This window comes from Stenella coeruleoalba, assembly GCF_951394435.1.
Source record: "Stenella coeruleoalba genome assembly, chromosome: 1".
Taxonomy (NCBI): domain Eukaryota; kingdom Metazoa; phylum Chordata; class Mammalia; order Artiodactyla; family Delphinidae; genus Stenella; species Stenella coeruleoalba.
In genome coordinates this window covers 60435163-60462640 of record NC_137169.1, presented here as the reverse complement: position 1 = coordinate 60462640, position 27478 = coordinate 60435163, and the positions used below count along the sequence as shown (strand labels likewise).

General features: G+C 34.4%; 1 protein-coding gene across 2 annotated transcripts in view; it reads left to right on the top strand.

Moving 5' to 3' along the window:
• Positions 1 to 27478, top strand: part of ANKRD13C (ankyrin repeat domain 13C) — a 78559-nt gene that overhangs the window by 44819 nt on the left and 6262 nt on the right. For both annotated transcript variants that reach the window (XM_079934011.1, XM_079934012.1), the window contains 6 exons: positions 3043 to 3187; positions 8983 to 9114; positions 12267 to 12428; positions 19873 to 19952; positions 21410 to 21508; positions 24024 to 24124. In XM_079934011.1, the coding sequence (XP_079790137.1) occupies positions 3043 to 3187; positions 8983 to 9114; positions 12267 to 12428; positions 19873 to 19952; positions 21410 to 21508; positions 24024 to 24124 (719 nt within the window). The remainder of the gene's footprint in view (positions 1 to 3042; positions 3188 to 8982; positions 9115 to 12266; positions 12429 to 19872; positions 19953 to 21409; positions 21509 to 24023; positions 24125 to 27478) is intronic.

Below are 27478 nucleotides of genomic sequence, written 5' to 3'. Positions count from 1 at the left end.
CAGAAAAGTATAGATTAGAAAACTAGGAAAGGATTTGATAATGATGTAGATTTAATTCAGTAGCCTATTGTTAGCAATATATTATGGTTATTAAAAAATTATCAGTTTAAAAATGCTTAATATAGGTGCTTGCCAAAGTTAGTACATAACTTGGGAGAATAGTATTATCTTCCATGTGCTACTTTAACTAAAGGTTAGTTTTAGTTCTGTTTGATTCTTAAACTTAGGAGAAAAGGAGCTTCTTTCTTTTAAAAAATTGTTTCACATTTATATATGACTTTTAAAAGTAAATGACATGATGCATATTACCTAATAAATATAGATGATAAAAAAAACACAAAATGGTTAAGATAGAGACATGAGAATAAGAGGTTGAGAGAGAATAATTGTGTCAAAGAATGTAGTTTAAGGGAAGCTACTGCAGTTTAGCAAGACTGAAACCTGGGACTTACTAGCAGCCGAGGTTGAGGGAGAAATGTGACAGGTTCAAAGTGCTAGTTATCAAACAAAGTTTACTAGATTAATGGAGAAGCTGCATTTTAGGATGTATGACAAAGGTTTTTTGCATAGATGAAGAATTATTTTAAAGAAAAAGAAGTTTGTTAACATTAAATAAAAACTTTCAAATTTAAACATCAGGAGATGATTAGTTCTTTTAAACATCACTTCAAATGAATTTTACTTGTATCTCCTGACAGTTATGTGATAATTTAAAGTATCTTCTTTGGGAATTCCTTGGTGTTCCAGTGGTTAGGACTCCACGCATTCACTGCCAAGGGCACGGGTTCCATCCCTGGTCGGGAAACTAAGATTCTGCAGGCCGTGTGGCCAAAAAAAAAAAAGTATCTTCTTTGTTGTCAAAGAGAAATTAATACTTTAGTAGAAATAGGAAAGTGTGGGCAACTTTATTGTTGAGAATACTAACAAATATTTTCACTGTTAATAATTTTGAGGTTACATATAACCACTGACTAAAATAATCATTGCAAACTTTCCAGTCAGGCTCTTCCTATTTCGAGTAGGCCCTATTTCCTTTTCACTGTTACTTGGGCATTTTTCAAGTTTTTATCTGAAACAGAACGTGTTCTACTCAAATCTTTGCATTTGTATAAAGAATTTTTTGTTCTTCATGGTGAATTACATGGCAAAATTAAAAGTATTTAGGCTTATAAGCTGAAAGCCAAGGACTAGTTAATACATTAAAATATCATTGTGATAAATTATATAAAAAATTATATTATAAATTATATCATTATGATAAATTAGATTTAAGGGCTCAAATGTTGCCAGTGTCAGTCTGTCTTTGTCTCTCTGTACATCTCTTCTCTCACATTTCCTATCCCCACCCCTTGCAACCCACTACTACTCTCACCCAGGATGGGCAAGAAGGGAATGGAGGCAAAAGACTGTTCTGGCCCTTTTCTTCTTTTTTTGGTGGGGTATAGAGTTCCCTGGTAGCTGAAGCTTGGAGTCCAAATAGGCCATGCATGTAAAATGATCTGTTCCTTTTTTGAGACTTCAGTAGCCTGCATCTTATAGAGGTGGAGGATAAGCCCCTTTTACTGGCATTATTTTCTCTTACGCCACATGTACAAGCAATAACAGGATATGTTTAGTAGTACAGGCACCAGTAGTACAGTAGCAGGCTACTGGAAGTGGACCAGGGGCTAGAATTCAACTGTAAAGCAGCAGGTAGTGTTCACTCATATAGGAGTTGGTGACTTGGTTTTCTTTTTAGGACTTCTTATTCGGTTCTGAGGGGTGTGTATATTTTATATGGCTCAGAAAAGAGCCTCTTATACATAGGATAACCATATTTCCCTGTTCACCTCTGTTGTCCTGGTAAAATTATTAACAGTATCACCTTCACCTTTAAAAACTACTAGTTTTGGTGATAAATTATATGTAACCCTAGTTATTCTTTTGCATGCGAAATATGCTCCATTTTTCAGCTTCTCCTACAAAGCCTTGTGCAAGATTGAAGCACTTCAGGGTACTTGTGAACTTTTCCATTCCATTATTCTCCCAAATTTCAGCAAGTAGTGATTTGTAGATTTTATTTGAGACCAACCCACTGGGTCGACCATGCCAGGTCTTAGTTATAATGAGCACAACAAACATACAAGTGTGTGAGTCCATGAATATTTGCCATAGGAACGATCCATAATGTTTTCAGGCTGTGGAGATGTTGGAAAAGAAAATGCTGGGAAAAAGAATGCTAATCTGAATCTGGGAAGTCAAGCAGAAAGGCCAAGAATTTAGAGTAAGTTAAATGGTTTATCGAGTTGAAGGATGAAGCAAGGTTTGGTACCAAGCATAAGCATAGATGCAGATCATAAGGACAAGACTGTGGACACACAGTCCTTAGTCTAAGAATGTGGTCTGTCCATGGCTATACCTCTCTTATATACAGTTGACCTTTGAACAATACCGTTTTGAACTACTTGGGCCCACTTATACGTAGATCTTTTTCAAGAAATACGTACTACAGTACTACATGATCCAAGGTTGGTTGAATCTGAGGATGTGGAGATGTGCATATGGAGGGCCGACTGTAAAGTTACATGTGGAGGGGATGTGGGTCAGCTCCCCAAACCCTGGTGTTCAAGGGTCAGCTGTACTCTGCCGAGCTAGCAACTTGGTCTTGAAAGTATCAGAGAATGTTAGACAGGTCTGCTTTCCTTTTCTGCCCTTCCCCCTTGAAGTAACTTTTATGGAGTAGCTACAGTACAGGAAATGGTAGAGAATAAGGGTACAGTTAGAGAAATGCATCAACAATGGGGAAACAACCTTTTTCTTGCTGGATTAATGAAGTATATATTCAGAAAAATGAAATATAGATAAAATTGAATATATATTTAAATATTCTTTTGGTGTTTTTTAATGAGATATTTTAAATTTAGCTTTTATCTATAAATTTGATTTTGAAATATGGTATTAGCATCTTGGTTTGAGTTTAGAAGGAGCAAAACTTGTTTAATTAATATGAAGTTTTATTGAAATTTTATTTGTCAGAATTTCTCATCTACCCATCTTTCACAGGCTTGACACTACTCTCATAGACTTTACTGACATGAAGTGCCAACGAGGGGATTTAAGCTTCATTTTCAATGGGGATGCGGCACCCTCTGAATCTTTTGTAGTATTAGACAATGAACAAAAAGTTTATCAGCGAATACACCATGAGGTGAGCATGTTGTCTTATCAGTATTCCTGTAAATGGTTTAAAAATGTCTGTGTAGGGATTTCCCCTGTGGTCCAGTGGTTAAGACTCCGCCTTCCAATGCAAGGGGTGAGGGTTCGATCCCTAGTTGGGGAACTAAGATCCCACATGCCACGGGGTGCGGCTAAAAAAATAAAAGAAGTCTGTGTATGCAACCAAGCCTCGGTGTAATTGTTTTAAAAGGCGTAAGGCATAATTGAGATGGTTCATTCCTAAAGCTTTGATTTTCTTACCTCTTGCTTTTTAAAAAAGTTTTATCATCTGTTCTCTATCCTGACTAATCCACTGAGTCTGTTTGCTCTTAATTCACTGATGATCTCCTAGTTAAATAAACCCTAACTTCTCATAGTTCTCATTTGTTGAACCTGTTCTGGCCCTGTCCCCATTTATCTTCCTATCTTAGTTTCTTTTATTGTTGTGAACCATCTCTACCTCTTTAATATGAACACCTCTCTTGGCTTTCTGTCTGTACCGCTTTACTTTTCCCAACTCTTTGGCCACCTTTCTTTTCTCCGTCTTTTCACTCTTAAAGTACAAAATTATACCCCTTCTAAACACCATATCTAAACACCATGTGAATTGCCTTCACAACGACCTTTGAGAGACCATATTCACCATCATCTTATATCTGTTGTTCCCTGAATGCTTATAAACCAAAGAAAAAGCTTTTCTAGTATCTGTATATATCACTGATAGCCTTACAAATGTTTTTAGGTCAATATTTTGTTTTGTCACTGTGGCTTTTATTTTTCACCATTTCCTTTCCTTACGTTTACCACATCTTGTGACCCCTTCCTCAACATCTCTTAGATTAGACCCTCCTACTGTCATATCTGTTGATATTTAGTTACCTTGTATGTGTACTATTGAAATAAATAGTTTCCTAACTGGCACTGAGCAAGGAAGAGTTGGATTCGAAGAGAAGAAAAAAAGACATTCCTTGTGGGGGAAACAGGATGAGTAAAGTCAGGAAAGTAGGACTAAGAATGGTTTATTTGGGAAACAGAAAAGCAATCTATCTGACTGCAGTGAAGGTTTCTCTTACTGAGCATAGGAACATGATTTATGGAAGGCCTTAACAGCCAGATAAAATAATTTAGGATCTGTTATAGTTGGCAATAGAGAGTTATAGATTCTTAAACAAGGGATTGATTTGATCAAAAAGTAATTTAAATGAATTAATCTTATATATAATAGTTTTTTGACTTTTCCTCCTTCCCTCTCTTCCTCAAACATTTTATCAAGGACCTAATAAATGCTAGACACTGCTAGGTGCTATGGATAGTGGCATTGTATTAATAGTATACAGTTTGTCTCCTGGTATCTGCGGGGATTGATTCTAGGAATCCCCAAGGATACCAAAATCCACAGATGCTCAAGTCCCTTATATAAAATGGTGTAGTATTTGCATATAAGCTACACACATTCTCCAATATACTTTAATTCATCTCTAGATTACTTATAATACTTAATACAATGTAAAGCCTAGGTAAATAGTTGTAAATACAGTGTAAATACCTTGTAACTAGTTGCCTGTGTGGCAAATTTAAGTTTTGCTTTCTGGAACTTTCTGGAATTTTTTTTTCTCCAAATATTTTTGATCCCTGGTTGGTTGAATCTGCAGATGCGGAACCTGCAGTTATGGAGGGCAAACTGTATATCAATTACTATCATATATTAAGCATTAAATGCCAGCATACTGGAACTATAAATACTTTAAAGCTCTTTTATTAAATCCTTAAAATAACCTGTCTAAATAGTACCATCTCTATTTTATAGATGAAAATATTGAGGCTTATAAATGTTAAAAGATATCGCTAAGATCACACAGCTAGTATGCAAGATGGATTGGAAAAGGGAGAGAATGGAAGGGGGGAAAATATGTGTTTTTATGGTTATAGGCATACTTCGCTTCATTGCACGTCACAGATATTGCGTTTTTTACAAATTGAAGGTCTGTGGCAACCCTGTGTTGAGCAAGTCTATTGGTGCCATTTTTCCAACAGCATTTGCTTACTTTGTGTCTCTGTGTCACATTTTGGTAATTCTCGAAATATTTTGACTCCTCTACCAGCAAACAGATTATGACTTGCTGAAGGTTCAGATGATGATTAGCATTTTTTAGCAATAAAGTTTTGTGTTTTTTTTTAAATTTATTTTTTGGCTGCTTTGGGTCTTCGTTGCTGTGTGTGGGCTTTCTCTAGTTGCGGCAAGCCAGGGCTACTCTTTGTTGCCAGTGCATGGGCTTCTCATTGCAGTGACTTCTCTTGTTGTGGAGTGCGGTCTCTAGGCACACGAGCTTCAGTAGTTGTGGCACACGGGCTCAGTAGTTGTGGCTCAACGGGTCTAGAGCACAGGCTCAGTAGTTGTGGCGCACGGGCTTGGTTGCTCTGCAGCATGTGGCATCTTCCTGGACCAGGGATCAAACCTGTGTCCCCTGCATTGGCAGGCAGATCTTAACCACTGTGCCACCAGGGAAGTCCCAGCAATAAAGTATTTTTAAATTAAGGTATGTACCTTGTTTTTTTAAGCATGATGCTATTGCACACTGAACAGACTACAATACAGAGTAAATGATGGTGGTGCCACAGATAGAATTGGGGCATTTGGAAAAGGAAACAGGTTTGGGGTTTTAGATGACCTTCATATTGGATCTGTTGCTAAAATCAGTGTATTTGTTTCAACCTTCTCTTTATATAGACTTCTCTGAAGTATTTGCTATTATCGGTAACTCAGTTCTTAAAATTTGCACTTCCTTGTGACTTGACCTTGATCATTAGATGTTCTTTTCCCATATCTCCTTCTTACTCTCTTTTGCCTGTTTCCTTTTCTCTGCTCACTTCTTGAATATTGATATGCGCTTGATGTTCTCATTTTTACAAATTGCCAGAATAATCTCTTCCATTCCCACAGCTCTCACTACTTCTTATCAGTTGATAGTTCACAAGTATATATTTGTAACTCAGATCTTCTGAGTGGGGACCTATCTATTTAAATGCCTAATGGATAGCCTGTGTGTCTCCTAGGTACCTCAAAACTTAGCTTATTTAAGACTTAACTCATTATTTTCCCTTTAAGGTGCCCGTTCTCCCATTTTCTTTCCTTTGGTGATTGATATCATTCTCTGTTCAGTGAGAAAAATTGGAGGTTTTTTTTGACATCTTTTCTTGTATTCTCACGTTTCCTAATTAGAGAACGTGTGTGGTTATTCTTGTCTCCCTCATGTCTTATAATTATCCCTTTTTTATTCATGCTGTTATTGCCATAATTTAGGTATTCATTATGTCAACTGGACTGTCACAAAAGTCTCATAAATGATCTTCCTGGCCCCCTTCTTGTCTGCTTTTAAATTATTTCACATATTGGAGATAGGTTGAACATTGAAAACAAATTCATGACATTTGTCTTCCTTAAAGACACTTTAAAAGTTCCCTATTGCCTGAAGAATGAAATCCAAGTTCCTTAGCATGCCATGGTTCCTTCTGTGACCTGGCTTTTGTTCATTTTTCCAGCCTTTTTCTTACCCTGTTATCATAGATACCTTCATGCTGAACTCTTTGCAATTTTTTCCAGGCTATTTAGTGTTTCATTCCTTTGTTCATATTGTTTCCAATTCTGGGGATACCCTTCTTCTTGTACCCTCACCCTGGTGGGGCACCTACTTAGTGTTACTTCCTCATCTGCCAAGTGACCATTGTTTTGATGTTCTCACTAATGTGGTACCATAGAGCTTCTAATGCTGTTTTTGTCTATATGGCTTTCTTCTTTCTTGGGGCTAAGCTTCTCAGAGGTTTGGGGTTCTTTTAGTTGTAGTCTCTGGTACCTAATACAGCATCAGTACATTCTAGTTAGAGTTTGGCAGAATCTTTCTGTAAAGGGAGAGAGTCAGTATTTTAGATATTTAAATATATTTGCAGGTCATATGGTCTCTGTCACAACTGCTCACCTCTGCTGTTATTAACATAAAAGCCACCAGAGACAATATATAAATGAATGAGTATGGCTGTATTCTAATAAAATTTTACTTGAAAAACAGATGGTGGACTGGATTTGACTGCTGGCCACAGTCTGCTGACCCTTATTCTAGACTCTCATATATGTACTAAATAATTCGAATTCTTATGTTTTAAATAACAACAGGATAGCTAACTGGGCAATAGATGAGTTGGAAAGATAGTACTAAAAGAGAAGCCAGAGATTAAGGCTAGTAGTGTAAGTATTAGCTGATGTTATAGTATCAATGAGATCACCAGTGGTCTGGTATTTAGGGTATATGTGTGTGTATTTTATGTCTAAAAGAATACAGAAATGCTAGATTTTGAGCAATAATCCTCAGGGCAGGGAATACTTGTTTTTTATCCTAATATGTATACATAAGTAATAATTGTTCATTAAATGTTTGTTGAGTGAATGTAATTAACAACAGGTCTTTTTCAATGATGTGGTTAGGAGATAGTCTATGATTTACAGAAGAGTTATGTTTCAAAAGTTTATTTGAAATTGGGATGTTTGAAACTTAAGGCAAATTTCTTCATAGGTAGTGTTGTATATAGTGTTGTTCCCAAGCTAGTACATAAAATCCTAATTGATTTGTAATATATTTACATCATGATGGTTAACAGTTCTGTACAGTCTATGCCAGTCAAAATTTCTCTTTAGGAAATTGTGTTCAGAATTAGTTTGGGTTACCAGGAATACATTTTCACCTGTTACAGCCTTAGCATTAATGTCAAGATTTTCTATCCCTCACTTGTAAGGGTGAAGGAAATGGGCTATATCTGGGTGAAAGTTTGTGGTGATGAATAGAAAATGGGCCTCCTGGGAATCTAGAAATCAGGAGGTAGGGAAAATAGAGCCTCTACTTATTGGAAACCTTATGGATGGTTCTCATTCTCCAGTCAACTCTCTAGGTTCTGCCTTTTTTCTCCCTCTTTTCTTCGGATTCTGGGGTCCTAAATATCAGAGAATCTCTCTTGGCCTATTATATTTAGAATAGAGCCTCATCTAATGCCTACTCATTTACTCTTCTGTACCTGGTCTCTTAGTTTTCTGTCCCTGAAACAAGCACAAAGCTTTCTCTTTTAAAAAATAATTATCGATCAATTATTTTATGCCAGCACTGGGGAATATGTTGAAGCAAGGCTGCTAATTGAGTTTGGAAATTATGAGTTGATATTTATGGATTTCTTTTCTTTCTATAAGGTGTATAGAGAAGATCCCATGTGGCCTCCTTTCCTTTTTTCCTTCCTTATCACCTCTCTCCTTTCCTCCTTCCCTTCCTTCCTTCCACTTAAAACTATTGGGAAAGAAAGGCTCATAGTGGTGGGTCTTTAGATTAAAAAGAACTAAAGTAAGATTCATCTATACTTAAAGAAAACAAAACCTTCTTACAGGCATTTTGTCTCAGACGTGTCTACTTAATTCTTAAAGTAATCTTTTACAATTACTCTGCATACTTTGTACTTCTGTAATGGGTAATCTAGTATTGTTTCCATTACATATCTGGAAGAGTGTGAGTACCCTTTTTATGTGTCCTGTATTTTTAGATTCATAATTAGTTATAATTCTAACTTATTTAGTTATATGAAGTTTACACTTCTGTAATTGTTTTTAGAGTAACTAGCACTTCACATTTTTTTAGAATTGGTCCTTTTTGTTTTTTGAAATCTGTAACGTTTTAATTGTTGACATTTTCATGTGTGGCGCTAAAAACCTCTGAAAACCTAGATTCTTATATTTACCTTTTGCCCCCACCCCAGGAATCAGAGATGGAAACAGAAGAAGAGGTTGACATTTTAATGAGTAGTGATATTTACTCTGCAACTTTATCAACCAAATCAATTTCTTTCACGCGTGCCCAAACAGGATGGCTTTTTCGGGAAGATAAAACAGTATGTGCAAATCGAGATTTTTACACTTTAAAAATTGTTTAGTATTTAATGTTGTCAAAATAATGTGATGGAAATACAGGTAGAAAGAAGTATCTTACTTACTTGTTTTCAAGTAGTTTATTCTCTTCTCTTTGAACCCAAATAGGGAATTATATTGGTTGGTTACAGAGTTGGAAGATAGGAGAAGCCAGGAGAGAAAGTTTAGTTCATTTGAATTTTATGTTGAAAAATATTCTTGTTGTTTGTTGCCTTGTTATTATACAGGGAACAATGTCTTCACATGGTTCCATTATATTTCTAATGCTTTTTTTCTTAGGAAGACCACAAAGAAGCATATACTTTTAAATTCATTTCTCTGGACCTTTTTTCTTTCTTCTTTTAGAATTTTAAACTATTTACTTACCCAGTATCTGTCCCTCAGTATTCCATATATTTGACTAAAATTAAATAAGCTTACATTTCTACAACACTGTAATTAAATTAAATCTCAGTGGCAGTTTCCCCATTAGTGAATTGTAAATTCTTTCCATAATTCCCATTTCATCTGTCAGCAAGAGGTTATATAATATATAATATTTCAAATATAATATGTTCAAAATATATTCAAACAGTTTTTAGTTGCATGTATGAAGAAGCATCTTATAAAATTTTAAAGTCAAGAATAAGTAACACATTAGGTAAGGGACAAGATTTTAAGAATTCTATTTATCTTTTATTACACACAGTAGAAATGAATATATCCTCATTAGAAAGACAAAAATAGCCTGTAATAGTCAGGGTTCTTTGAGAAACAAAATCAGTAGGAGTTCTGTATCTCTCTGTGTATGTGTATATATCTGCATATAGATGTATATATACCTATAGACAGAAGGAGAGAAGGGTGAGGGAGAGATTGATTTATTTTAAGGAATTAGCTTGTGTGAATGTAGAGGCTGGTAAGTCTGAAATTTTTAGAGCAGTCTAGCAGCTGGAAATTCAGGGGAGAGTTGATATGGTCTTGAGTTTGAAATCTGCAGGCTAGAATCTCAGGCAGGGTTTCTGTGTTGCAGTCTTGAGGCAGAATTGCTTTTCCTTTGGGAAACCTTAGTCTTTGCTCTTAAGGCCTACATTTGATTGGATATGGCCTTTCCATATTATGGAGGGTAATCTGCTTTACTTCAAGTCTGCTGATGTAAATTTTAATTAATCTAAAAAATGCCTTCATGGAATTCCCTGGTGGTCCAGTGGTTAGGACTCAGTGCTTTCACCACTGTGGCCTGGGTTCAATCCCTCGTTGGGGAACTAAGATCCTGCAAGCTGTACAGCACAGCCAAAAAAAAGAAAAAGCCTTTGTAGCAACATCTAGACTGGTGTTTGATTGAACAGTTGGACATCATAGTCTAGGCAAACTGACATAAAATTAACCACCACACAGTCTTACACATAAAGCTGAAAAATCTCCCTTGACCACTACTCACAATCCCAGAGTCCTTTGCAGAAGGTTATCCAGCTGTATACCCCCCAGACCTTTCTTTATGCTTTATGTACATAAATATCTATTTATGATTGATAGGTTTATTTTTCATAAAGTGTCATTTTATCTATTGTTTTGCAACTTTTTTTCCCCCAATGTCTTAGAAGTGTTTTCAGTAGTATTACTTCATTCTTTTTATCAACTGCATAGTATTCCATAGTATGGATATGTTGTAATTTATTTATCTAGTCTCTTATTTTTGGACATTTAGATGGACACACATTTGTGTCCAGTTTTCTTCCACTATAAATGATGTTATGTTTACTATCCTTTTACATGCCTTTGCATTGTCTTTTATAGATAGCAAGAAATGGAATGGCTGGATTATGGGGAATATACATTTAAATTTTTTTATTGATATGATTTATTTTTAATAAATGCTTTTTCATTATAAGATTTCAAAAATTGATCATTATCACTTGAGTGTTTCCCAACCACAGAAAAATTCTCACTGTGAGATCTAGGTTCATCAATTTTCCTCTCTAAGCCTATTTGGCAACAAGTACCATTATAGGATTCCCAGTTGTGAGATCCTACATTGCAATCCATTTGTTGGCTTGAAGTCTTATTTGTTTGTACTCTGTTCTTCTGGACAGCATTAGAAGGATCACTTCAAGAGAAGATAAAAATTGAAGCTGCTGTTCATCTAGTGCTACTGCTAAGCAGCTCAAAGCTCTTGAAGAGTGTCTAGGTGATCTTCTTAAGTCTTTGACAGGTAAGGAGGGAGTCAGTAATGCTTATGGTTCCCATTTTGTAGGTAGAAACAGGTACAGAATGCCTTGCTTTCTAATGACTGGTAAGGAAGCCACCAAAAGCAAGGTGGAAATGGAAACAACAATAAACACTTAGTTTTGGAATGCCAGAAAACAGCAGCAAGAGGAGAGCAAGTGATCTGCATGCAGGTAGAAATGGGAAGCTTATTTTCAGTAGTTACTGATCATGTTTTCTGAGGTAAGTTATTTCAAACTCTGACCACCTGTGGGTCTGGAAAAAGGTGAAGGTTAATGTTGAAGGAGCCCTCTTTTCTTGATGTCCTTTTAATCCATTTGAGTTTCCCTATCCCCAATCCATAATATAAATACATAATTATATTGATGAGCAAAACTACTTGGTTGTTCTCCCACTGTTGAAAGAAGCAAGCAACTGTAATTTGAAGTTTGGGCCTGTTAGAGAATACTGGAACAGGTAATTAATTTTAGTTGTACTAGAAATTTTTATTTCTTTTTATTCCATTTTTTTCTATCTATAAAATGGGAACATTAATTATCCCTGACCCCTCCTTGTAACTCATGATATTTGACTATTAGCTAAATTAAGTTGTCAGATAGTTTTGTGCTACTTGGGAGTAGATTCTAAAGGAATACTATGTGTTGTTTTTACTTACACTTAATTCATTTGCAGATTAACTACCATACATCTTGTGTGTTTTAAATTTTCCTTTACAAATTTGAAATGTGTAATTTTATGTATTTTTTAGCTTAATAGAATGTATAAGATAATTTGATAATTTCAAGTACCAGAGGAATATTTTATTTACATCTAAATGTTATATGTTTATGAAGAAACTGTGTATTACTTCAAAATTTTAAAAAAATCTAAGATAAACTTTATTATTTTGAAATATTTGATTTTGCTTTAGGAAAGGGTAGGAAACTTTTTGGCCGACTTTTATCTGGTGAATGGACTTGTTTTAGAATCAAGAAAAAGAAGAGAACATCTCAGTGAAGAAGATATTCTTCGAAATAAAGCCATTATGGAGAGTTTGAGTAAAGGTGGAAACATAATGGAGCAGAATTTTGAGGTATAACTTTTACTTTTCTTAATTTATAATGTTCTAAAGAGAGAGGGGGTAGACTTCATTCCTGGCATTCAGTGAGTTTATATAAGTATGCTCATAGGTTTTGTTTACCATGTATCACCTTTTATTTTTCTGTGATACAGTCTTTGGTGATTTTTTGTGAACCTGTTCTTGATCTTTGAGTCTTCACTAATAAATAGATTAAAATCGTTTTGTAAGCATAAAACCTGGTGTTAATTTTTAATCCATGTCCCTTTGCATATATATATATATTTTTTTTTTTTTCCTACTTCACCAACTGAAATCTGCTGCTGCTGTGAAGACCTGGCTAAAAATCTACCTACTTTATGAAGTCATTTCTAGCCTATACCTTCCCATAATTTTTTTATTCAGCATGTATTTATTGAAAACATGGTACATGCAAAGAATTGTGTGACAGTAGGAAAAGGGGAGGGAAATCATGGAACTACATAGCTATATGAGACAAGGTAACTTGGCTCTATAATCTTATTTCCCTAGTAAGATGAATTGGAGGGTTTCTTAAATTTTTTTTTATTTTAACAATTTTAGACTTTAAAACCAGAAAAAAAATGATTCCCAAATGTTAACATTTTACTACATTTTTTATAGCAGTGTTTTCTAGGATTGGGACCCTTTAGTGGATTATGAATTCAATTTGTGGGCTGTGACCCCCACTTTTTTTTTTTTGAAGTAGAATCTAAATTCAGATAATAAGGAAAAACTAGAGCACATAGTATGGGTCCTTATTACTTTATGAAACAATAGTGTTGGGGTGTATGTTGTGTCTACTTGCATATGTGTGACTGCTGGGTTATAGTGTAAAATGTGAGTCACAGTCAGAAAAAGATGAAAGGCTACTATGTGGAGACTTGCATTCCTTGAATGTTTAGCCTCTCCCCTATGGTATTGTGCCAGATTGCATTTTCAGGATAGACAAACTTTTCAGAATAGTATGCCAGGTCTCAACTAATTCATGGTGATACCGTGTGTGCCAGCAAATTTATCTTAATGTTTAGAAAGTTTATGTGTTGAGTGAATCAACCATAGTTTAGTTAAGTGAGTATAGGATGTAAAGTGCTTAAGAAGCCACATTAAATGTTTAAGTTAAAATTGTGATCCAGTTTAGTGTGATCGTGTCCCCTTCCTGCCAGATCCTCTTTGCAGTCCTCATTTTTCTTTTGTCCTTGGGTTAGAGCCTCACTAGACTTTATTTTCCAGAAGCCTCCTGGTATTTGCTGATCTCTCCATCAGTAGGAGGTAATAGGATGTGATATGCTCAGGAAATAGAAATGGAGATGGATTGAAGAGAGGGAATGATGAGCCTAATCTTTTGACAAAGCTGTTACCCTTTCCCATTGTTAACCAGACATAAAGAACATTTCTTTGGACTATAATGTGATTTAAATTTTATAACAGTTCTTTTTTAAAAAATGATTTTGTTGTGGTGGTGCTTATTGCTACCTTTGTTTAATTTTGGCAGCAAACCATTTTGGGATGAGTACACAAATTTATTTTCTTTAGGGCAGAGGTTGTAACTTGATGCACTTGAATTGGTAAAGGGGTCTTTAAATGACATTTTAATCACGTATAGTTTGGCATGTTGAAATTAAAACATAGTTTAATCCCAGATGTCTATATAATAAAACAAAATAATATGAATTAAATAATTAAGCTTCTGACTTCTGATCAGATCAAAGGAAATAGTTCCTGGGCATTGTGTGAAGTATTTTTTCATATATCATCTCATTTAATTTTTAATTATCACAATGACCTAATGAGATAACTATCATTGCCCAATTGTATAGAAAGGAAAATGAGGTTTAAAGAAATTAATATATCTGAAGTCACAAAGCTATAAGTAGCAAAGATGGGTTTTGATTCTTGGACCCTTACCCCAAGTTCTTCTTGTTCTTGGGCTAAGTATATTGCTTCCCAGATTGCCTTTGTTAAAGTCTCATCTTTGTGTGTAACCAGATTTTCAACACGTCTTAGCAATTCTTACAAAATATTGTGAAGTTGAAGTTGTAAAAGGAATGAGAGAACGTTGCTATTGGTAAAAGTAGTCAAAATCAGTATTGTGGTGTTTTTTTTAATGATGTATAGAGAACACATTAGTAAAAAGCATGTTTTTGGCTTTGGAACATTATTGAAAATTTCAAGAACTTAGAAAATATGTATGACTATTATGATTGTTTTCAAAAGACATGAAAATATTATATATATATACATATATATATATGTACATATATATATATTTTTTTGGCCATGTTGTGTGGCTTGCGGGATCTTAGTTCCCCAACCAGGGATTGAACCTGCACCCTTGGCAGTGAAAGCGTGGAATCCTAACTACTGGACCGCCAGGGAATTCCTGAAAATATTATATTTTAAAGCCACATTTTAATAGAATTTCAGTTCTTAAAAATGTATGTCCTTTTCAGAATGCATTTATGTTCTTTATTCTAAATGAATAGCTTTTGAGTTTCTTTTTTTTTTTCAGACAAATATTTGTTTTAATTTCTATAAGAAATAGCTTATAGGTAACACTTGGAAGTAATTATTTGCCTTTTAACTAGTTTTGCCATTTCTACTCCTTCTTTTCCCTCTCCTTTCCAGACAGTTCTAATATTTAGTATATATTTTTGACAATATTTTTTATAGTAAAATTTAAGTGCTCAGAAATTCTTAAGTTATGGACACTTGCTCCTCCACTTTTGGTGCTTTTTTCCACTTTGTTCTAACCACTTATTGTTGGAGGGGGGAGTAATGCCCCATTTATACCTTAGACAGTCATTGATAAAAGCATTAATTGTATGCAAGCTATACATACAGAATATTGAGTTAAACTCTATTAGTGATTATGTACTTTTTTAATATATAAAATCAAAATAAGAATATATAGATATAAAATACATGAATGTGTTAAACTTCCAGAAAATTTTGCCATATAAAATATTAGAATTCAGCAAATCTAGCAATAAATCAAAACTATTTCTTATATGCTTCAAGAAAAACAGGCATTAAAAGTTTGCATTTAATTATGTAGGAAAGGTTTGATTTCATTTTAGTTACAGAGCCTACTGACTTAGGGAAATAAACTTAGAAAGCCATCTGGTGTCCTGTGGCAGCATTCATGTCTTCCTGTTTCATTAGATAGTTATGGGAACAGTATAGTGGGAACACTGATGGGTTCAGCTGTGAGTATCAGTATATAACAAAGGATCAATTAGAATAAACATAAACTAAGAAAGACCTTATTAAAATATAATAACTGATATTCATAATGATGAAGTAAAGTGTTCAGTGGAAGGTTAAATTAGATTCATTACAGTCTCTACTAAGATGGGGAATGTGTAATGTATAGTTTAGAAAGAATTCTATTGGCAATAGTAGAAACTGCTTAGAGAATTTTATTACCTGGAAAAATATACTTATATGACATGCCGCATTATCTAATCATGCCAGGAAAATGAGTCTTTACTATGATAATATATATATTATATATATATATGATAATATATATGTGATTTAATATATATATAATTTAATATATATTATATATATATATAAACACTCAGTTATAGCCAAATGTATATACAGGTATTAAATATATATAGGTATTAAATAGACTGGAAGCAAGAGTAGACAAAAGAGTAGACAATTTTAAGCAGTGCTCTGAAAGAGAAATTGACCACGATCTGCTTAGTTAGATAGAGATTTGGGTGGAGGTGTGATTAACCTTTCTGGGTTGGAGCATCAGTGGTAAATTTTTTCAGTCATTTCTTCTGTTTGTTACAGCTTCTATTAGCTTGTCTGCCTTCTGCAGGATCACAAGACACTGTTTTACCTAATGTTTTGCCACAATATTTATGACAGTCACTACCTATTAAGCCCATTTGTCATTCTGTTAATAGCCATTGCCACATGCCATACTATTGTGTGTAGTGTCACATTTTATATATCGTATTTGGTATTGGTTATGATATAATTTTGGCTGATTATAACAGTAACTTAAACAAGACAGGAGTTTATTTTTCTCTCATGGAAAAATCTGAGTTTATATGGTTTCTTTGTTCTGTGAGTTAATCTCAGACCTAGCCTTTTTTTTTTTTTTTGGTCTTATTTCTCTACCATTTCTAGGATCTGGCCCTCATTCACATGGTATACGATGTTTTATTACCTGTTTAGCATTCCAACCATTAGGAATGATAATTGCTAATAGTAATTAGGAAAGAGAGGACATGCCTGTTCTGTTTGAGTACCCAGTCAGAAGTTGCATACATCACTGCTCAAATCCCATTGGTTAGAACTTAGGTGTAACTAATTTAGCTAGCTGTAAAGATATCTAGAAGTCTTTACTCTAGGAAGTCATGTGTCCAGCCAAAAATTGGTAGGGAGGTTCTTTTACAACAAAGAACAGGAGATAGATTATTGATTGAGTAGACAATTAGTATTCTCTAATGTCTCATTGTTAGATACATACCTGATGCTTCAGTTACCACATAAACTAGTAACTGTCACCCAATATATACCTTCAATTCTGACCTGTCTCTTAATCACCAGATCTATAGTATTTTGCCTACCTCCACTTGGATAAACATAGGTATCTAAGATTTAGTATGTTTAAATCTGATCAGTTTTTTCATTCTTCTTCTTTTCTCTGTCTTGAGTGGTAACACCATTATCTACTACCATTACCCAAACCAGCAATCTGAAATTTGTCCTTGGACTTCTTAGCTTTCTTTAACCTCTGTGTCTAATCGATTACAAAATCCTAAAGATCTCATGAATCTATTTCTCTTCTTCCATTTTGAAATAGCTTATCATTTCTCATTTGGATTACTGAGATAGCTTCCTAACTTACTCACTGCTACCAGAATGACCTCTCTGAAATAGATTGAACTATGTAAAGCCTCAATAACTAAAATGTATAGAATATTTACTATGTGTCAGGCACTATTTTAAGTATTTTATGTTAACAAGCCAGTTTTATCCTTACAACGACCCTCTGAGGTTATGTAGTTGACTAAACTGAGACAAAAGAGGTTAAATAATTTGTCCAAAGTCAGCTAGTAATTGGCAAAGCCAGGATTTGGTCAGTCTGGCTCCAACGTTTGTGTTCTAAAACATTATATTGCTCAAAATATTCGTCCATTGCTTTCTGAGTAAAATACAATCTACTTAGTGCACAAAACGCTTTCAAACTACTTTTTCTCTTCTGTGTCTTGCCCTCTTACCTTGTATCTTGCTATTTTTCCTTCATGTATGCTACACATGAAGGGAAAAATAGCACCACACTTGTAGTTTCCCAGTACAGCATGCTTTTTCTCACCATTGTACTTTTCTCAATGTCCTTCATTTGGTTATTTTGTTCTCTTTCTCTTAGACTTCTCCACCAGGAACCACCATTGCTGGCACATCTTTTTGGCTACCCCTATCTGGGTCAGAGAAACCTCTTCTCAGTGCTTTTATGCCATCCTCTTGATCCCTCTATCATAGCACACCCATCCTGGATTATAATTATCTACTTCCTATGTGTCTCTTTGTAAACTTCTCAAGGGCAGAACGTCATCTTTCATATTGCCTGATGCTCAAAAACTGTTAGTTTCCCTTCTTCCCCTATTCTTCTGTTGCTACTCAGAGATCATCAATGATTTCTAACCAACAAAATCTGTGGCCTTCTTTTCAGGCTTCTTTCCCTTTAAAGTCTTTGTCATGATATTGAAACAGCCTTTTCACTTCCATGATACTTGTCTTGCATCTTGTCATGATACTTGATACTTGTCTTGTATCTTGTCATGATACTTGATGCTATGTTTTTTTCTTTTCCCTTATTGATTAATATCTGGCTCCCTTCTGTCCTCTCCGCCCTCCCCCCTGGCAAATCTGTGTAGTTTTTAGGACTCAGTCATTAGTCCTCTGTTTTATTACTTTTCATTTAGTTAGTCAGAGAATTCTTAAACCATTATCTCTAAATATGATTTCTCTCCTTTTCTTTTTGTAACTGCCCTCTAGGAACTTCCAAGTATAAAATAGTTACTATTATTTACTGAATCCTTTATACTGTGCTAGGCACTAAGATTTTCCATACACTGTCTCCTTGAATTCTTAACTATGAGTTGGGTGGTCATATTCCCATTTTGAAGGTGAATTAAATGGACAATAATATAAATAACATGCCCCAATTCACACAACTACCAGGTAGTGGAGCTGGGTGGGATTCCAGTTCATTTTTGTGTCTTCAAAATCCTTGATTTTAACAACTCTAATATGCTGCCTATTAACATCTTAAACTCATTATATCCAAAACTATACTTCTCTGAATGGAATCCTCTCCCAGTGTTACTGTTCATTTTGTTATTTATGTGTCTTTCACTTATTGCCCTTTTGCTCTACAGTTTGTGGTTTTTCCTTAGCAATTTTCGATTTCTACTGCCACTCCCTTAGTTCTTTATTGCCAATTCATCCTATTGTGATCCAAGCTCTTAGTTAACAAAGATGAGGTGTAAGTTTTAAATCTGATATGACCTTTACCACTGTTGTTGATCTCCCTTTTGAACTTTCTCCCTAGTTCAAATCAATCTAGTGTTTTCACTGTTAATTCTCTCTGTCCAAAATATTCTTTTTATTTTCTTTTCATTTAAATTTGAGCCTCAATCCCCTAGTCTCGATTTATTGTCTATAGAAAACTGCTCTCTTTTCTGAACCCCTGTATTACTCAGTTTTTTGTAAGCTCATTTGATCTTTAATCATTTAATACTTTGTATTCCTGATTAGCTATTCATGTTTGTATGTGTTTTTTCTTTCCAACTTTGAATTGTAAACTCTGTGAAGTCAGGATTAGTTTTTATACTTCTCTGTAGTTCCCACGTTCAGCATCTAGCATAATGCCAAGGACATTTTAGATGATTAAAACATCGAATGGGGCTTCCCTGGTGGTGCAGTGGTTAAGAATCCGCCTGACAATGCAGGGGACACAGGCCATGCTCCACAACAAGAGAAGCCACCGTGGTGAGAGCCCGCGCACCGCAATGAAGAGTAGCCCCTGCTCGCTGCAACTAGAGAAAGCCCATGCACAGCAATGAAGACCCAACACAGCCAAAAATAAATAAATTAAAAACAAAACAAAACAAAAACAAAAAAATAGACATTGAATGAATGGATTTTACTACTTTGACACTTTTCTTTTTATTTGAGGTTTAAAAAATGATAATAAATATTATTGGACCTTACATCACCATGGAAGTATCTCAGAATAACCTCTTAAAGCATTATATTGAAGAGATTAAGTAGATTATAGTTTATTGTATGTTTTAATTTTATATTTTAAAAAATATAATTTTCTTTTCTCCCTCCCTCTTTGTCTCTGTCTCTGTATCTCTCTTTCTTTCTCTCTCTCTCCCCCTCTCTGTTTGTTATTTTTTGGCAGCCAATTCGAAGACAGTCCCTTACCCCTCCTCCTCAGAACACTATTACATGGGAAGAATATATATCTTCTGAAAATGGAAAGTAAGTGTTGTTTTGTTTGTTTATATATTCTTTGGTTTTTAGAAAAATTTGTAAAAACATGAATATTTAGGCATAAAATTTTTTTTACAGAGAATCACTAGTATAGTTTCATCTGAAGCAGTTCTTTTTCCTTTTAAAAATGTGGATGAAGGGGCTTCCCTGGTGGCACAGTGGTTGAGAGTCCGCCTGCTGATGCAGGGGACACAGGTTCGTGCCCCGGTCCAGGAAGATCCCACATACCGCAGAGCGGCTGGGCCTGTGAGCCATGGCCGCTGAGCCTGCGCGTCCGGAGCCTGTGCTCCACAACAGGAGAGGCCACAACAGTGAGAGGCCCGCGTACCACAAAAAAAAAATATATATATATCTGGATGAAGCATGATGAGGGAGAAGCATCCCCAGTTACATTCTCTTTTTGAATAAGTTGTAGAGCCTTCTTTTTACATCCCTCTTGCCAATTTATATACACCAAAAAACCTATAGGACATTGTTCTAAGGAAATATGAGGACTTGCCCAATACAGTTGCTTATTTGAGTTTTTGCACTGTATGATGAACTTTATATTCTGTTATTATCCAGAGTCTTTTGCAAGGTATGTAAGGCTACTCATTGTTTATCTACTTTTTGCCTTTCCAAGCTCATCTCCTGTCATGATCTCTTTGTTTCAGCCTGTGCCAGACTACTTCTTACTATGCTTACCCAAGATGTTTGCTTAATGTTATATTGCTAATACTTAGTAGAGTACCTATTACATAGTTTTTGTATCCAGTAAGTACTTATTGAATAAAAGAATGATGAATGAATGGTTTATTTTGAATGAATAAATAAATAAGAATTTTTTTCTGGCTGCCCATGTCAAAGAAAATACAGTCCTTTGTAGAAAATATTCTTTTGGTGGAGAATAAAATATTACCTACCCTCATGCTTAGTAAGAAGTTGTCTTTTTTTTTTTTATGTTGAAAGGTTTATTGTTATACTTTTTCTAACTTCTCTAAAATGTTTCCATCTTATAATATTCTACAAGTAATGTAAAATTCTGTATTCTTTATATCACTTCTTATTGATCAGTGCTGAGAACCATAGACAGTAAGAGGTTGAATTGAATAAGTGATTTAAAAGATACAAAATATTTTTAAAGGTTGTTTTTTTCTATGGATTTGCTTTGTTATTAAAAATAGTGATTATTAAAATTCAATATGAAATTTTCTGGGTTTTGATCATATTCTTCTGAACTTTTATGCTTTGCTATTTTCTTTTTCTTGTTACCCTTGCCTCATTTATTATACGTTTCATTCCCTTTTAGCATAATTTTATTTCTATCAGAGTAAGAAAAGTTGAAATACTAATGAATGTCATTGGAAGATGACAGATTCTTCTTGGGAAGATGACAGCATGTGGAAAAAATTTCCTAATATTTTCTTTCTTTCTTTCTTTCTTTCTTTTTTCCTTTTTCATTTTAGAGCTCCTCATCTGGGTAGAGAACTGGTGTGCAAAGAGAGTAAGAAAACGTTTAAAGCCACAATAGCCATGAGCCAGGAATTTCCCTTGGGAATTGAGTCGTAAGTTTGTTATTAACTGCACAAGTTTATGAAAGAAGCTATTGAACTCTAAATGCTATAATAATGTTGGCATCTGAGTGGTGCATTTGAGGCCTTTGAAATGTAAAAGCAAACAGCCATTGCTTTGACAGTGTGTCGTGCTCCCTTCTAGAAATTTTCCAGCTCACAAAATATTAACATTTTAATTATTTTAACCAGATAAATTTTTGAATAATTATTTTTTAATTACAAAAGTAATACATGAATACATGCTTATTGTAAAAAGTAACAGTTGGGAAGTTTATAGAATAAAAATGGCAGTTTTCTTTCACCTCAGGTAAATAACTGCTGTATTTTTGTCTAGATTTTTTCTGTGTTTTTTTAGAATTTTTTATAAAAATGGGGGAACAGTCTACAATTTGTTCTGTTAGTTCCTTTTTTTCTTTTAAAAGTGAGTTATCATGGAGTTCTTACAATAAGTACATTATTATCTATCTTTTTCTTCTTTCCTTGATATATTGTAGTATTGATATACTGCCATTTATTTTATCATCCCCCTACTGATAAACATTTTAATTATTTGTAGTTTGTCACCCTTATAAACAGTACTCCTGGAGTACTTGAATATATCCTTCCAAACCTGTATTCATCAGATGCTCATTAAAAAAAATTGATTTGGAGAGATGGATGGAATGTGAGGTGGGTAGCTAGAGCCGATTCTGACAGAATTGTACCTTTAGGCTTCTCACTAAAGTAGGGGATGAATTGAAGTCCTAGGCTTTCCTTTGTAGATCCTTCCACTTTCAGTCTGGGCTATTACATTAAAAAAAAAATTCTCACGGAAGAGAGCAGGACCCTTCTTTTCTACAAATTCTGTGCACATCTCATACTCCTCAATAGCCAGGCTTTGGAAGAGTAGATAGAATTTGGTATACAGTCCTCAAGTTATTGATCAAAGAGGGAAATAAATAGTTCTCAGAAGATGCGGGAAGGGAATTAGCCATACATACAAATCTGCATAATTTATCATATCTTGGACCCAAATGACTCCAAGATGCACCAGATATATACTCTAATGAAGAAGAATAATGTGGCAAATTATAAGATGCTCTCAATTTTAGGAGTTATCCCAATTTCAGAGATGTTAATATGTGAAAAAAAAATGGGTATTTTAGAATTTATAAAATGTGGAATTATAGCCATTCCCCCTGCAAAAAGTAAAATAAGGAATATAGATAGTATGTAAAAGCCAGAAAAAGAACTCATTCTAGAATAAAATATAAGTCAAAGAAAATTTCTTGTAAGTACTATAGGAAAACATAAAAAGAACATGAAATTGGTAAACTAGATCACTCTAAGATGAGATGATAAGACAACAGAATGAAATGAAAAGGAGATTGTAAAGCTAAGGAAATAAATTAAGCACTGAATAGCACTATTGCAAAACAAATACAGTAGAAACAACAATGAACAGGATAGATGTGACCAAAAATTAAATTTTTATAGCTTATAGTGAATCCAGTGAAAGAAGAGGTTAAAGAAGTTTGAGAAGTAATATTTATGGAGGAGAGTGGTTCAATATAAGGATCATTGCTGTTCCATTTAAATAGAAAGCCTCCAAAATGTAAACAAAATAGTATTCAAAATATGATAGAAGAAAATTTCTCTGTATGGAAGAACTAATTCTGTAGCCTAACATTAGGCTCCAAGAAAAATTGATAGAGAAGGATTAGTAACAATTATTATATTGGTTAAACTATTGTATTTCAATTGTTAATAGAGAGTTCTAAAGGCATTCAGGTGAAAGGGTAAAAAACAGCCTGGCCTTACGTTTTTTTTACATCTTGATATTGCTGAGGCAAAGAAAGTGTGATCTGATAGTATATCTAGGTAAGATGTCATTTACATATCAAGGCAATTGAAAAGGACACAGAAGAATTCAATAAATATAGCAGTCATGGGCCTTTTTTGAAAGAAAAATACTACTACTTGAAAATGAAATTCATCCAACCAAAGGATAAAAGAAGTTAAGAGACCTCATGAAATTGTAGTTAAGAGGGAAGGATTATAAACTGAAGTTTTATGCCAGTTGGATTTCTCTTTAGTATGTAAAAAAGAAACACTCAGTTATCAAATCTATAAGAAATCAAGGAATAATAAGTACGTAAGAGCCCTTCACACACACAAAATTGACAGTGAAATTCAGGCGTCCAAACAGTGAGGCTAATTAAAGAACTTGGGAATTTGTAGACTTCAGGAAGAAGACTAGTGTAAGCCTTGAATCTGCTGAAATATAGATCTGAAATCAACAACTGTGGGAATTATGGCTGCCCAATAAAATGTGAAAGTTATAAACTTTGACACAGTGAAAAGAATAATAAAACAAAAAAACAGGAGGTGGAAGGAGGTGTCATTTTCTCATCTTTAATATCTGGAAGTCAGTAATACTGTGTAAGTTTGAAGCATGTAGTTATAAAACAACATAAAGACACAATGAAATCAATTTGAAAAATGTTTTTCTCCTTCCATTTTTCAGATTATTGAATGTTTTGGAAGTAATAGCTCCCTTCAAGCACTTTAATAAGCTTAGAGAATTTGTTCAGATGAAGCTTCCTCCAGGCTTTCCTGTAAAACTAGGTAAGAGAAAAATTTTCATGTAAGTTCAGTGTCTGTTAGAAATATGGAGCTGTTTACTAACATTTAAGAAGAAGAAATATGCTTTGAAGGAAAATGGATTTCCTAGTTTAAATTTTTATATGGTTTTTCTGTAATTACATGCATTGATATTCATGTTTTGTCAAATATATAAAGTTCCTGATGAAAACTCTAATTCTACTTAAGTCAAATGTAAGGGATATGCAAATATTTCATTCAAGAGGGTGTGGGTGAACTTATGATGCACTGTGATAATGTTTTAATATGAAATATAGGGAGACTGGATTTTAGCCCAAATTTTCAGCAGACTTTGAGTTTCTGAATAGTGGGAATGTTTCTGTTGTCAACAGTCATTATTCAGGGATACAGTAATACTCCTTACATTTTATTTTTCAGTCTTAAATGTGTAAACTTAATTTTATTTTAAACAATGATCTTTCAAAACAGTAAACTTTCATTTTCGTATATATTTATCTTCTTAACTGTATTAGAAAACTGGGAGCAAGACACTATTTACAGGTTCTTTAGGAGTTGAGGTTTAGATTTAGAATTGATTTAATCTCCAGGAGGGCCTTCAATACCATCCACTGATCCAGCCTCCAAATATTTAATCAGTGCCTGCTGTGTACTGGACCCTTTTCTATGGGGGGGATGAGAGACAGCAAAAAGCCCCTGCCCTTTTGGTGTTTACATTATGTATGGGGTAGGGGGATATTATATAATAATATAATTTTTATATAATTCCTCTGATATATTTTATCTTGTTTTACTCAATATTACTGAAACCACATCTCAGAATAATTAGGCCAAAATGCTTTAATCCCAGAAGTAATGCTTTTATTGCTAAAATTAAACTCGACCTTCTCAACTTTCCAAATTTGGGAATACATTTTGTGAATTAAAATTGATTTTAAAACATGTTCTAACTATGTCATTCTAGATTCCCTTTGTGATGTAAAAGCACTGGGAACCCAGTGTCTACTTGAGTAAACCAGTGATAAGATTCTAGGCAGAAACTGTTAGAAAACTAAAGCTGAGAGTTTGAGCTGTGGATCATTACATGAGTATTTCTGCAGAAGCTTCAAATCCCACTGTAATTGTCTGTAGCCAGAAAATAGTTCAAGCATTGGACTCTCTTCTATATACTGTATTTAAGGGGCACAGTGACAAACTAGAATAGAGGGTAGGGATTAAATATATGAAACTATTACTGTATTCACATTTTTTAAAGTCCCAAGCACAAATCAAACCTCACAATACAAGTTTTTTTTATGAAAAAGAAATACTTTATATAGAAAGGAAAAAAATCTACAATACTTTTTTGCAGGCATTTCTCTGATATAGAGCCATATTAACAAGGGATTTATAATTTTTTGCTTGTATACTTATTGGAATTTGCTTACCTCTGTCTCTCTTGTCTCTTTGTCCTTCTTTCAAAATGACCATATAAAACTCCAGTCCTACGTCAGTTTAATCTTCAGTCATTTCTGTTTCTATATTTAGGCTAGAAGGTACAATTGAGGGGAAAAATTTGGGTATTGTTAACACAATTACATGTTTTCAAAAGCAGCCAGAGCTTTAAATGCTGATTTTGAATGATCTTTTCTCTGATTTGCTGCTTCCCTCATTCTGCTTTCAAAGGTTAAATTTGAACCTCCTTCAACAGTCCCCATCCCCACCCCCCACTACTTCCTCCCACAGTCTAAGCAGATGAATTTTGTTTTCTTAGTTACAAAAAAAGGCCATCAGAAATGAGACCTCCCTCATTACTCCCAACTTCTCACACAGACTTTTCTGCCCCAAGCCCTATCTTTTCCTCCATCTTTTCTATCTCAGTAGAAGTGGTGTCCCTTTTCTTAGCTTGATTATTCTCTTCATTTGTACTGTGGATCTGTTCTCCTCCCTGCTTTTTTAAAAAGCTTGCTCTATCAGTTTCCCCATATTTCTCCTTTATCTTCCAACTCCTGTACAGCCTTTTTCTTCTTAGCCGTTAGGCTTTGTTCAGGTCTTTCTCCTTTTAAAGTTAAACCAATTAAAGGTCTTTCTCTTTTTAAAATTCAGCCGATCTAGGGAGTTCCTTGGTGGCCTAGTGGTTAGGATTGTGGGCTTTCACTGCCGTGGCCCGGGTTCAGTCCCTGGTTGGGGAACTGAGATCCTTCAAGCTGCAGGGTATGGCCCAAAAAAAGAAAAGTCAGGCACAGGGAGGTGAGGGGAAGATGGCCAAACTTCAGAAATAAAATTCAACCAATCTAATGAAACAATCCCTTTAGCTCCACCCTACCCAGCACTTGCCTTTAATCTTTGCTTTTCATAGCCAAGTTGCTTGAAAGTCTACTTTTATCTCTCCATTCTTTCTTTCTATTTATAGTTATATTATAAATGGGGGAAGGTGAAAGGAGATAAAGAGAGGTAAAATTTTTCTACTTCACTTGAATTGCTAAAGTGATGACACCAGGGGCCTATGATAAATTAGTTATATATAATGTATACCTAGAGCAACCACTAAAGAAGGTGTACAAAGAGATATACTCAAAAACACTATAGATAAATAAAAATAAAATTCTAAAAAGTAGTCATGTTGGGACTTCCCCGGGTGGTCCGGTGGTTAACACTCTGCGCTTCCACTGCAGGGGGCACAGGTTTGATCCCTGGTTAGGGACGTTCCACATGCTGTGTGGTGCAGCCAAATAAATAAATAAATAAATAAATAAATAAATAAATAAATAGTAGTCATGTAACCTACAGGAAGGCAAGAAAAAGAAAAATATATGAAAAAAGACAACAAGCAAAAAAACAAAAAATGAAACAGCAGACTTAAGTCTTAAGTATATAAATAATTCCATTAAGTATAAATAGTCTAAATAAAACATTTAAAAGATATAGATTGGAAAAACAGATTAAAGAAACATGACTCTACTACATGCTATCTTCAAGAAACCCTTCAAATATGATATTGGCAAGTTGAAAGTGAAAGGATGGAAAAAGATATATCATGCAAACATTAATCAAATGATAACAGGACTAGCTATATTAATATTAGATAAAGTAGATTTCAGAGCAAAGAAAACTACCGGGGTACGGGGGGGCATTATATAATGATAAAGGAGTCGATCCATGAAGAAGAATAGCAATCTTAAATGTGTATACCAAACAACAGAGCTGCAGGATAAGTGAAGCAAAATCTGAAAGAAATGAAAGGAAAAATAGATTTTCAATTATAGTGAGAGTCTTCAGCACCCTTCTCTCAACAGATGATACAACAACTTGAACGAAAATCAGCAAGGATATTATAGAACATCTCTACAACACCATAAACCAAAGCACCTAATTGGCATT